General features: G+C 40.1%; 3 protein-coding genes across 3 annotated transcripts; 1 reads left to right on the forward strand and 2 right to left on the reverse strand.

The window, feature by feature from the left end:
* Positions 1 to 6: 6 nt before the first annotated feature.
* Positions 7 to 6,198, reverse strand: BDBG_08920 (cohesin loading factor subunit SCC2). Its single transcript, XM_002620705.2, has 5 exons — positions 5,889 to 6,198; positions 5,633 to 5,822; positions 5,436 to 5,575; positions 3,314 to 5,378; positions 7 to 3,261 (listed from the first exon to the last, which is right to left on the reverse strand). Exons 1-5 carry the CDS (start codon positions 6,040 to 6,042, stop codon positions 402 to 404), a joined length of 5,409 nt encoding a protein of 1,802 aa, XP_002620751.1. The 5' UTR covers positions 6,043 to 6,198; the 3' UTR covers positions 7 to 401.
* Positions 6,199 to 7,499: 1,301 nt separating this feature from the next.
* On the forward strand, positions 7,500 to 9,173 carry BDBG_08921 (DNA-directed RNA polymerase I subunit RPA12). The gene is made up of 3 exons (XM_002620706.2): positions 7,500 to 7,760; positions 7,839 to 8,073; positions 8,144 to 9,173. The coding sequence occupies exons 1-3, from the start codon at positions 7,646 to 7,648 to the stop codon at positions 8,160 to 8,162; spliced, it is 369 nt and encodes a 122-aa protein (XP_002620752.1). The 5' UTR covers positions 7,500 to 7,645; the 3' UTR covers positions 8,163 to 9,173.
* BDBG_08922 (deoxyhypusine hydroxylase) lies at positions 7,547 to 9,547 on the reverse strand. Its single transcript, XM_002620707.2, has 2 exons — positions 8,884 to 9,547; positions 7,547 to 8,804 (listed from the first exon to the last, which is right to left on the reverse strand). The coding sequence occupies exons 1-2, from the start codon at positions 9,387 to 9,389 to the stop codon at positions 8,291 to 8,293; spliced, it is 1,020 nt and encodes a 339-aa protein (XP_002620753.1). The 5' UTR covers positions 9,390 to 9,547; the 3' UTR covers positions 7,547 to 8,290.
* Between the last annotated feature and the right edge of the window lie 2,949 nt (positions 9,548 to 12,496).

Raw genomic sequence — 12,496 nt, forward strand, 5'->3', positions numbered from 1 at the left:
GACGTCACCGCCAGCCATGGCGCCTCGATTCCCATAAACAGATTCAAGTTAATGACTTAGAGATCTCTCATATTTTGATTATCTCATCTATGATATGTTAACCTATATGTCCATGCATGATAACAAAATAAGCGAAGCCCCAGCGCAGTCGCTAAAAACTAATGTGTTAAAAAAGAGAATAATAATAATAATAATAATACAAGCCCCTTGTAAATTGCCGAAACGCCGTATAAGACGAAGCAATTAAGCATCGAGCCGTCCTTCCCACCAGCCTTGAGAAAATATCTTTTGAATAATAATACTAATAATATATGAATGTAAACATAGGTCATCGAGTTCCCGCGTTTCAACGCCCCAACAGCGTCTAAAATAAAACGCCAGCTACCGAAACAATGAGCTCTTCAGTCGCTTGCCAGCTCATCTTCGAGGTCTGTGCTGGTTCTCTTCTTGCCAGGAGGCCTGCCTCTTGCTTTCTTCTTGGGAGTGCCACCCGCGGGAACAGAGCTCTTGCGTTTGCCCGGTTTTGAATTGCCTGCGGCTGCGAGGAGGAGGCTCATATCATCAACGTCTCCGGTGGTGTCATGGCTGTCCCGATCATCGTCTCCAGCGATTTTAAGTTCATCGTCGATCGATAGCAACAATGCAAAATCCCGACATGTGTCCATCATTGCTTCCGTGGTGTCAAGGCAGTGCATGAGATTGGACACAGCCTCCCAAAACCGCTCACCAGTGACGCCCTGGACTTTTGCCGGTGCCCGATTAAGTTCCTTGGCATTTCCCTTCCCTTCCTTTTGTCGTGCGTGAAAATTAATGCCATAAAGGCGACGGAGGTGCGATCGAGCTTCCCAGAGCATCAAGAGCGAGCCAGAGGCAGTAGCCAGCTTTCTCAACAATTGAGCATCAACTGACCCGCGAACGGCTAAATCTTGAGGGGTAGTAGGGACGATAGGAGCCTCGCCGGAGATAGTCAGCCCATCCGTAGCCTGTGTTTCTGCTGTGTTTGAATTGCCATTGATTGGCTGCATGGTGTTTTGAAACAAATCTGTTTCGATTGCATGAGCTACAATAGTGCCTGTTGCGGCCACAATACGCTCAATGCAAGCAATTGTGGGGAGGATTTCCGCAATTTGCGCATACTCAAAGAAGGCAATGTTTTGAGAAACGAATCTAGATAGGAGCAAGTGTTCCGGTGGATCCTTCGAAACGTCCAGTTTGCGAAACTCAAAGTCAACTTTTGAGCAAAGATTGGTTAGGAATTTCCTCTGGTATTTGCTATTGCTAACTTTGATAATATCGAAAAGGGGCGCGAGTTTCGAAGTATATGGACGACTGAAAGCTCCGCTCGGATCCCCAACAACATCCCGCTGGTAATAAAATGCATCTTGAACTGCCCTCATATACTCTCGATCAAACATAGATTCATGTTGTTCGTGCAGCATTTTATGGGTTTCAAAAGCTATTTTGCTGACTGTTGGATGTGGCGACGTTTCCAGTGCGACCAATACACCAGCACATTCCTTTGGGTGGATAAGGCCCTGGCGATTAATACTTGCGATCAACTCAATCGCCGTCAATGCATAGGTGTCTTGCTTTGAAAGAGCTGCGTGGAGCATATTTTGGAGAAAGTGCTGGGCAATCAAGGCCGCTGCTCCATCATTCTCGCTAGCTTTCAAGGAGGCGGCTAATCTCGTGGAGCTCTCGGCATCAGCTGCTAAGTCACTGGTTTGTATCAGCTTTTCGGCCTTCCCTTCATGGACGGAAAAGAACTCCAAGAATGATTTCAACACTATGTTTTGCAAATCCGGGTTGTCTTCTTCGAACACCGAAGATAAAGCGAATCTTGCATGTTCCTGACTGTACTGAGCAGGCCAAGTTTGACATACCGAGCCTAAGCTCTCCAATGCCATTATTCGTAGTTCAAGCGGATACTGAGGAAGAGCAAACGGGGCTATGAAGTCGACCATTAAGCCAGCAACAGACGTGGCCTTGGTCGTTGGAAACGACTGCTTGAAAAAATTTAAATATTTTTCCAGATCACAATGTTTTCCAACACAACCAGCGATTCGAATGTAGCTTCTCACCCTCCCTAGAGCATCTGCTTTGGACGAGTTGTCAAATTTTAGAGTTTTCACCTGAGCAATACCTTTGAGAACAGATATGGTAAGCTTCACAAGCCGTTCTGTATTTTGTAGAACTCTGTCAACCGTCCAAAGGCATGCCATGACCTCATTGAGCTCAGTCCTCGCTAGTTTTGAAACACTCTTGAAAAGGTCATTTTGCACTTCCTTGAGGAGGGTGTTATGGGCGTTAGAAAGGTAAGGTAGAACACATCGATATATGACAACCACAGATCGAAAAAGGAGGAGATCATCCGCAGTAGAGAGGTGGCCAATATAGGGATGCAGTGTTTCCAATTGGTCAGGAGTAAAGAGCTTCGCATTCGCTTTGGCAAACACCGTGATAGACTGGAGAAGCGCTTGGATGCTCGGTTTGTTTGGTGAATCTGCATGGTCTATGATTCGCTCAAACATTGTGGCCACAATCGCTTTGCAGACTTTGAAATTTGCGGATGCCGACCTTGTGTCGTCGGAGAGTACGGATTTGACAAATTTTTCAAGCGTGATAACAACTGCATCACTTTTTTCGACGGACCCAACAATAAGATCAACCAATTCTCCCAAGGAGACTTTGGTTTGTGGTGAATCCTGGATCACGTTAATCGGGTGGTGAAATGGACCAAGCCATATTTCTTCCAAGATTTGACGAGCCTGTGCAACAACACTACTTTCAACGTCCGTAATTCGTTGAAGCAGGTTGTCAGCAATGGCGATTTTCAGGTCTTTACGGGATGTTTGGAGATAAATATCCTTCAAGGAGCCAATGCAACGTTTTCGAACACCGACAGTGGGGTCTGCAGAACAGGATAAAATGGTGCGGCAACCGTCCTCTTCAAGCACCGGCCTAAGAGTTATACACTTCGCGATGAGCGAGAGCGCCGAGTCTCGAACCATGGGCGATGAATCAGTAGCGCATTGGAAAATCAGCGTCATCACAGTGTCGTCACGGTCTAGCAGGGTCGGGTCCTTTTCCAACATTTGAATGACGCTCTTCAAGCTTCGACTTCGCACTTTGGCTTGATCGCTAGTAATGGAGTTTAAAAGAACCTTAAAAATTTTATCAAACGCTTTGCAGAATCCCATATTGAGGAGAGTCAAAAGATAGGCGAAGCGAGCATGATGCGTAGCTATACGATCGAATTCACTATATTCAAACATTAGCCTACGTATACATCCTAACCCTAAAGGAGACTCACTTGTGAGATTCTAACCATCTGGGATCAGACAGCATGTTACGTAGGGCCCTCGCCAGATCGTCGGCCGACTCGCCTTCGGATACATTTCCCCTGTTCTCTGGATCGTAATAGAAACTGCACACATTTTTTGCCCAGTGTGCCAGAAAGTAACCTCGAGCGCTAGAAAGCTGCCAGTTTCCGACATCCCTCTCCTCCAGGTACTCAAGAACTATCCGGTATGGTCCATCGACAGACACAACATCTTCTGTATGCAATGATCGATTTAGATGCTCATCAAATAGCTGTCGTAGGTAGTCGGATAGGTTTGAATCACCCTCATCCATACTGGGAATTAAATGATGTGTAGAGGAAGTAAGATCGGAAATTGCGCACCCCATCCACCCCAAGAGCTCGAGTGACATATTTTTTGCGTTGGCAGGGGTCTTGTCATGGTCTGCAAGCCCAATCATTTGCGAGGCAAGAACTCTCAGCAAAAGTTCTGCAGCGGGCCAATCGGTCGAGCCAAGGACGCTGATGAGGTCTCCAGTAAAAAGGTCCAGAAGATTCCGGTATGGCTGATCACCAGTTTTGGTGGAGGTCATGGCCCGCTGAACGATGAATCTCGTAATATACTGTGCACTGCGAATGGCATTGTCAAAGAGTGGTTCGACTTTATTTGAAAGTAATTCCAGTGGTGTGCCCTTCCTGGGTCTTTCATCGTCAGACTCATCGCACGTATCCTCACTGTCAGAGCATTCATCCTGCCCAAGTTTCGGAAGAGGTAAGCGGCGCTTTGGCTTTCTCGAACCTTTCGATAATTTTTGTATTGCAGTTGTCTGCACGAGCTGCATTACGAGGGCAGAAAGTAGTTGGATATGCTTCCCGTCTATAAGTTTGAATTGCCTAGCGTTCTGTCTTGTAGATGGGAGCTTCTCCAATGATACCAGTATTTCATCAAGAATAAAGGAGCGCTGCTCCGGGTATTTCGCGAATATTTTTGCTAGGACATCCATAGAACCCCTTCTAACGGCCTCAAACTTTTGGAAGCCCAAGGCTGAATCCCTGTCACTATGAGCATTTTCGACAAAAATTAGTTTGGTGGCAAGGAATTCAGTTGCGGTGATAGTCCCTTCAGCAACATCGACGTTGGAAAGGAAACGAGCTAAAAGATTGAGGACTTTCTTCGTTTGGTGAACCAAGCCCGCAAGTACATTTTTATGGGAGGAGAAGAAAGTAAACAGTTCCGCATCTCTACCATTCGGCCGGCATTCAACAGCAGGGATGAGACAATCATCGAAAACATGGTTGAGGACGCCCGGGATAGCCTGTATCACATCTTCTGGGCACAAATCTTTTGTCGTCACCTCCCCTGACATCGTGTGAAGCAGGGTGCAAATTGCCAGCAATGCGTTGCGCATGTCAGCAAGCCTTCTAAGCCAGATTTCTGTATCCTCATCCGAGGGAACATGTTCTAGTTTTAGATCCGGAGTCTGAGCAGATATCACTGGAGGCTCACAGAGCTTTTGGACGCGGTTCAAATACTCTGTTGGAATATCACGGAGTCGTCCATAGCCTGTAACTTTTTGCATTGCTGTTTGGAGGATGGAGTGTGTCTCAGAAGATAAAACAGGGCCAAGATCATCTGTTGCTTTCGGGAGTGTGAAAAACTTGTTGGATGGTTGAGCTTCGGTTGAGGATGTATCTGGTTCAAGTTGATCCTCTGCTTCAAAGACCTCCTGAAAGAGCTCTTGTAATTTAATCAATGCTGCATCTGCCTCCTCCTTTTGATCTTTTAGGCGTAATGCAGCCAGTTTCTCGTCATCCTCGGTGTTTAGCTTCCTCCTTTTTGAAGGTGACTGGTCGCCGATATGAACATATTCGCCGGGCTGTGATGACAAAGGTAGCGAGGGTACTAGGACAACGGGCTTCTGCATGGATTTCTCCCGCCCAAGAGAGGCTTTGGAGTCGCTATGGTGTTTGGATTCCATGATAATTTGAGGAGAAATGTTCTCACTTAACGTAGGCGACGGTAGGGATTCTGGTGCCTGCAATTTCTTTTTAGGGCTAGGCGTAATAGGCGATGGGTCTATTCATATTCTATTAATAACCAAACTCTTGTAAATCAATAACAGGATGATCATACACCGATAGGGAACGTCCGTGCAATCTAACACCATCTTTGCGAAGGGCCCGAGATGGCCTCGACTCAAAGATTCTGTATCTAGAATCTGAGCATTTACCGAGTTGCGAGTCACTCGAGATCGTGATGGTAATTTGAACTCACTGGGATTTAGTGTTAATGGAGCGCATAAGGTAAAGATGGGAGAACTATTGTCATACTATTCTGTCAATTGTCCATTCAATAACGCCTGCAAATACTGGCGGGTAGTCTCGAGACGAGTGGATTCGCCAGCACTTGCTTGGGTCTCGTCATCCAGGTCGTCAATAATTTCACCAGCAGCTTTGCGGTCATGGGTGCTAGATAGATTTGAGAGGGAAGGTTGGCCGACGTCAGGGCGGAGAATGGAGTCTGATAAAAGTAATATGGTCAGTGGAAGAGTCCTGTTAAACTTAATAAACGACGATGTGAGCTTACCTAGGCCAAAAACAGGAACACTTGTCATAGGAGAGAACTGCAGTGCCTCATCAACCGACAATGCTTTGGCCAGCCGCTCGCCAGTACTGTTGGAGTTCGAGGCGCCATGGTCGGAAATGACCACCTGGATTCCCGGGTGACGAGCTTGTTGCATGGCGGAATTTCTACCAAGAGGTACGCCTGGTAGACGCGCGTTATAGAGTTAATCTGCACAATCCCCCTGTGCACATTATTCTCAGGGCGGAGGGGTTGAAGTCATGACCAGTCAGGCTTCGTGGTGTTCAGGGTCATTCCACCCATACCATGCAAGGCACCCGCCGCTTAACTTAAACCGCAATTTTGCCGCGCTCGGCTCCACTTCGGTTAGCGCTTAACCTCACTTCAATTTAGCGGGCTTGCTTACACTACCCTCACTCTCATTTGAGAATATTCCAGCTGTTCAAAAGGATATGATGGAAATATACAGTAGATAGGCTTTGTTATTACTTATGTCACCAGCCTTGTCATTTTGTGTTTGATTTCCCACTCACGCGGCCACGCCAACAGATAACTTATCAATTGGACAGGCATGCGATGATGCCACAGAAGGAGTGAATATATACATATATATCTTGATCAGGTGAAGAAAGAACCAATTTGACAAGAAAATTAGGACAGATATTTCAAGGAGTGTACAGGTGAGTGTGACAATGACACTGCTTATATGACTGCTAGAATAGATTAAGCATGCTATATGAAAAACTTGATGTACTATACAAGAATCTTAGTAGTGATAATATCTTCATTCTCTCTCTAAAGGTAGATCTGGCTTGTGATTAGATCTTTCTTGACTGAATATGTACTGTACATGTACATGTACATACACTTCACTGACTTACAGTACATTAGAATATTTAGTATAAATTAGCTCTAGATTGATACCACCCATCACAATTTCAATTTCTAATTCAAAAATCTCCAAATGACTTCTCAGATGCCTACCACACTACAAGGTCTCTGAGGCTTGACACAGCCTAAGTCACAGAGGTCTTCACGCCCTTGTAATTGCTCTCAAACATCATCCCATAACACAGAGGGCTTTAGTACCAGGTATGACCATATAATGAAGGCCTTCAGGCAGATGGAAACAAATTATTAGAGTGAGATAAATACCCTGTATGCACTATTCATCAATTTTAGTGATGGTCTAATTATCAATCACTCCTTGCAAGATCTGAGTTGTACTGAATGTGTTTTATTTAAGAGAGTTGAATCTGTTTCTGAATCCATATCATGGATTCTCTGCCAGTGTGTTGTAAGCAAGGTTATCATACCAACTGAGAACCTGTAAAAAGAAGCTGGGGTTATTCTGTTCTATGAACTCTTTGGATCATTTCATTCAATTTCATATAACACCGGGTGCCAGTTTCAAAACTATGAAATGCGGGTATGGATCTAAATATTCCTTAAAAATGACGTTGTGAAATGGAAATAAGGAGAAGGGGCTAGCTAGATGATGCCTAGCACCAAGGGTGCGATAAGGTGGCGTTGGGAGGGAAGTTGGGCCTTCAGTGATTTGTTTGATCTGATTGGACAGAAACGATTATGTAATAAATTATCACATGATCCCAAAAATATTGAGTGAAATATTCGAAAGTTTCTGGCTTGGCTATGAATAAAAAATATTTAGCATTTCCCTATCTTATTGAAGTGGTGGACCATAAATCGTCAACAATAATATTAACTCCAATACAGTAATCCTGATACATCCACACACAATGGCCTCGATAGGGTCCCTAATCTTCTGCACAGACTGTGGGAATCTGCTGCGCGAGTCCACGGGCGATAAGAATGCAATTCTGATCTGTGAGCTTTGTGGAACCAAAAACAGAGGTAACAAACAACTTGCATTATGAGCGAGCTTGTCGATTACCCTTTCACTAAATATTCTCTTAATTAACCCCCTTTCAGACACTGCATCCAAAACCATCACGTCGGAATCGAAACCCGATGCTTTCCCTTCCGCACTCCGAACGAAAAGGTCCGCAGTGCAAACTCTGACGGCCGCGGACAAACGGGGAGATGCGATTGCCCAGGAGAGCTGCCCGGAATGTGATAGACCCGAGATGAGATACCATACATTGCAATTACGTAGTGCAGACGAAGGAAGCACCGTTTTCTACTCCTGTGAAGGATGTGGACACAAGTACGTGTTACCCAAATTGTCTAAAATCATACACTGGACACATAATGACTCTCTGATCTATTTTTTGCAGATTCCACACAAACAACTGAACCACGGACGCCAGTAGTTCATTCATGAACAAACCCAAAAACAATATAACAAGCAAAATAATTTCAGGGTTGGCCACATAAACCTTGTCTACTCGATCTCCTCCACAACCCGAGAACCCAATCGAGTGTTACGCCGTAGCGACAGCTTCAGGAATTAGCGCATATTCCTTTTCTCCGTTCTTCTCGAATTCTGCCATATCAAGTGCAACGATAACACTATCTCTCACCACTTGTTCAGGGTCATCCAAGAACTTCTTTAGGGTCTCCTCCACTCCTTCCTCATCTCCAAGACTTCCCAGTGCCTCGGCAGCCTCATGACGCACCATACTAGCTTCCTTCATGTCGTGGAGCGTGGCGGTGAGACTAGGGATGCTAGCAGGATGAGCCAATTGGCCAAAGACGAATGCTATCTCATGCCGGAATAGTGCCGAAGAGTCTTTAAAACCTTCTGCTAGAGCATGTACAGCGGGGACAGCGGTCGGAAGGTCAGGCGGTGAGGCCAGATCTCGAAGGGCGAACATTGCTCGGTATCTTTGGAAGAGAGGGAGTTTTGGATCGAGAAGGGTTTTTTCTAAATCGGGAATGGAAGGTTCATCGGCGGGCATTGGTAGTGGAGGGGCAGGGTCAATTGAGGCGAAATCACTTTATTTGACAGCACAAAATACGTTAGCCGAAGGAATATATTATTAGCCAAAAAATGCGACTTTGAATATACTGTTACCTTTGTTTTAGATTCTCAGTCTTGCGTCGATCAGACGTTTCCCATTCAATCCTCTCCACGGCAATGTCACAGGTTTCCCTTACGACATCAGGCTCGTTTTCATCATCTCTGAAACTCCGTAGGATATCCAGACTGTCTGAATCGCACAGCGCTGCCAGGGCTTCCGCTGCTTCATGCCGACACATGGGATCCTCTGCTCGATTCTCCAACACCTCCCGGAGATACGGAACTGCAGCTAAGTTTTTAGTTTGTCCCAGACAGTAAGCAAGCTCATGCTTTAAAAGGGCTGATGGTGATGAGAATGCTGCGGCGATCGCTTGGATCGCATGTAGGCTCTGTTCTGTAGGAGGCTGGAGACAAGCGACATGCTTTAGGGAGAATAAAGCGCGGAATCGTCTTGCCAAAGGTTCATTTTCGGAGGTGAGCGTCTTCCTCAAAGGTGGGATGGGACTGCTGCTCGCACCCATGCTTGAAGGTTTAGGTGTGTCGATTGCAGTTGATGGCATCCTATAGAGTGGGGTATTCTACCGTTGGAGAAATTTCAAAAATACATATTGAACACCACTTGCTGAGAAATGAAGCATGAAACTCCGATAAGGTTTTTTCTTTTGGAGGATGAGGGGCCGACATATTACATAAGCAATACTTTCTAACTAAGTTAATTAACTTTAGGGCCTGTTCAGTGCGTCTGTGTGTACTCGTTCTTTTTGTACGGATCTCCACTTTTTTTAAAAAGTACAGCCCCAATATCATGACTGTTCAGTGAACAGAGCATCTGGACTAATAGTACAGCTGCTTTTTACAAAGTATGAATGAAAAAGACCACATGTTCAGTGAATTGAGTGACTGTACTTGTATCTTTTGTCAAGATTTTATGAATAAGTCATATTTAACTTCAACAGTGTGTGATAATGTAGAATAGCACTTTTAGAGATAATATAGTATAGAATAGCATTCATAGTGAAGATAGTTAACTAATATTGATTAGAAAGAAGCTTATAAAAACATGTTCTTTTTAAATGAACTCTGAACTCTGTTTAAAAAGAATACATTTTATAAGCTTCTTCTTTCTTCATTCTATAGAAGAATATTATCAGCAAAGATTATTAGTATGAAAAATAGTCAATAATAGAATAATAATAAGATGAATGAGCAGATTTTACAAACTATAATTCAACAGTATATCAGTTCTTGTTAATAACTACTCACTAAAATAGTTATAATAAATCTGATAATAAGAACCTCTTTGATGTTATAGAAAAGAATATTATATAAAAGATTTTTCAACAGTGCTCTGTATACTACTCAGCTGCTGAATTTAAATACTCATTTTAATTATATTAAAAATGTCACACATCTTTATTAAGAAATATTCATTTAATTTATTATTTTTTTTAAAAAGTATATAACTATCTCTGAATCTGATATTATAGATATAATAAAGATAAAAGAGAAAACAATGATATTTCTCTATATTATTATATAAGAATCTTTATATTAAGATGCTGTGAAAAGATTTGAGCATTCACTTGATATAGTTTTAAAGTAAGAATTAGCTTCTTATATAATTATAATATGACTTTTATTGTTTTAAAAATACTCACTTATTTTATATAGAGTATTTCATGAGATGTTAAAAGCACTCTGTATACTTTATAGTCAGCTTATACAATTATTAAAATCTTCTATAAAATATAGTAAAGACTTACTCAGTAGTAATTCTAAGTAGTGATTATTTTTTAGAGATTGTATTAAAGTATTAGATGATACTTATCTTTTAATATTCATTTCTTCTAATCAGCAATCTGACTAATGAAATTAAAAAGAATGAATCTCACAGAATATTCTGACAGTATATAATTTTAAGATAAACTTTGTATATATATATTCAGAAATGAAAGATTCTGCTTATAATATACATATTTTTAATCTGGCTCAAGAGTATGATAACTTTTCAGTGAAGAAGCTCTGCTATTTTCTTACAAATACTGATTATTTAAAAAGAGTCTTTATAATATTAATTTCTTATTCTGATATATGATATCATCTTAAGAAGTTTGAAAAGATAGATAAACAATCTATTAATAAGAAGAAATTATTTAATCTTCAGTATATCAGTTTACAGAGTGTAATTAAGTGAGTTTTCAGAGTATTTAAACAGTGATTTTAAATATATAATTGAGAAAGAGATAAATTCTTCATTATTACTTAAATCAATCTTGTTTTTATATTAACAGTACTTTATAACTTCATAAATAAGTATGAAGACCTAAATGATATTAATTCAGAGAATTTGAATAATGAAATGAAGTCAGAACAGTCAAATATAATAAATGAAAGAGAGAATAGTAATAAGATAATTAAAAGAAGAGATCAGATTACAGAGAAAATGTAAGAGTTCTATAAGAGATATATTAAAAATATGAAAGATTAATCAGTAAGTCACATATAGTTAACATATAAATTAAAATTACTTACATATATCTTAATAAAAATAGTTGAATTCTACACATAATTTCACTTTTAAAAATACAAAATGATAATATATTGATGTATTCATTGTATATAATATCATATTATAATTTATAAGTTAATAAAATACTTTAAATTATCTAATCATCTCACATAAAAAGTTGTGATATTTTAAAATATATATTTATAAGTATAATTCATTATTATTATAATATTAAGCAAAATTCAGTCATATTCTTAATTATTTTAAAAGAAATAAGATATAAAAAGAATGATTTAAAAGTATTATTACTACTGCTTTTATCACTACTTTTATTACTACTCTTATTACTACTTTTCTTATTATTTCTTCTACTACTCTCACTACAGCTGTGATATCTTATTCAATATCTATATAATATAATCTTACTGAACACTGATTGAGCTATATTTCAAACCTAGATACAGCTGAGCTTCTTAAATATTGAGAAAACAGTATAAAATTATAGTATATTATTAATAAGAAATCTCACTATTAATCTTTTAATCTTCTGATAGTAGATTCTGCATCTCACTTATAAATAGCTTGATAACTTACTCAGTTTCTCTTTTAACTTTAATCTGTATATTAATCTGACTGAGACTGTTTACAGCTACAGTCAGATTTTAAATATTCTTATTAATATTCTCTGATTTTAAGTATTTTTTTATATAATTGATACTTCTGAAGACTGATAGATTTATTACAGAAGATGATGAACTTTCTTCAGTTTCTGAATTCATCACAGAAGATTTTCTCATTTCAGATATTATTATATAATATTTAATTATAAATTAGTTAGTGATAAGTCTGTTATTAAGTAATTCTTCAGTAAGTTCTTGAAATTCAGAATCACATTCTCAAAAGATTTCAAGATTAGAATATTTAAAGAAATACTTATTTATAATCTCTTTATTATTAATATAGATTTCATATCTATGATTATACATTCAGCTGAATATCTGATTTTTATATTTTATTCAAAGTATTTAAATTTGTTTAATCTTTCTTCACTAATTATTATATACTTCTTTGATTATTATCTGATCTGTTAACTGCTTGACAGCCTGTATAACAAGATTTCAACTCACAGGTTTGAAGTTATCATTATCAGTATTTAAT

Source organism: Blastomyces gilchristii (assembly GCF_000003855.2).
Source record: "Blastomyces gilchristii SLH14081 genomic scaffold supercont1.31, whole genome shotgun sequence".
Lineage (NCBI taxonomy): Eukaryota > Fungi > Ascomycota > Eurotiomycetes > Onygenales > Ajellomycetaceae > Blastomyces > Blastomyces gilchristii.

Excerpts from the sequence above, each read along its gene's own strand:
- BDBG_08920 (XM_002620705.2), bottom strand. The coding sequence starts at position 6,042 with ATGCAACAAGCTCGTCACCCGGGAATCCAGGTGGTCATTTCCGACCAT. Across the intron at positions 5,576-5,632 it reads AATGGACAATTGACAGAATA|TGAGTTCAAATTACCATCAC; the intron begins GTATGACAATAG and ends ACTAAATCCCAG. Across the intron at positions 3,262-3,313 it reads AGATGGTTAGAATCTCACAA|TGAATTCGATCGTATAGCTA; the intron begins GTGAGTCTCCTT and ends GTTTGAATATAG.
- BDBG_08921 (XM_002620706.2), top strand. The coding sequence starts at position 7,646 with ATGGCCTCGATAGGGTCCCTAATCTTCTGCACAGACTGTGGGAATCTG. Across the intron at positions 7,761-7,838 it reads TTGTGGAACCAAAAACAGAG|ACACTGCATCCAAAACCATC; the intron begins GTAACAAACAAC and ends ACCCCCTTTCAG.
- BDBG_08922 (XM_002620707.2), bottom strand. The coding sequence starts at position 9,389 with ATGCCATCAACTGCAATCGACACACCTAAACCTTCAAGCATGGGTGCG. Across the intron at positions 8,805-8,883 it reads ACTGAGAATCTAAAACAAAG|TGATTTCGCCTCAATTGACC; the intron begins GTAACAGTATAT and ends TGTCAAATAAAG.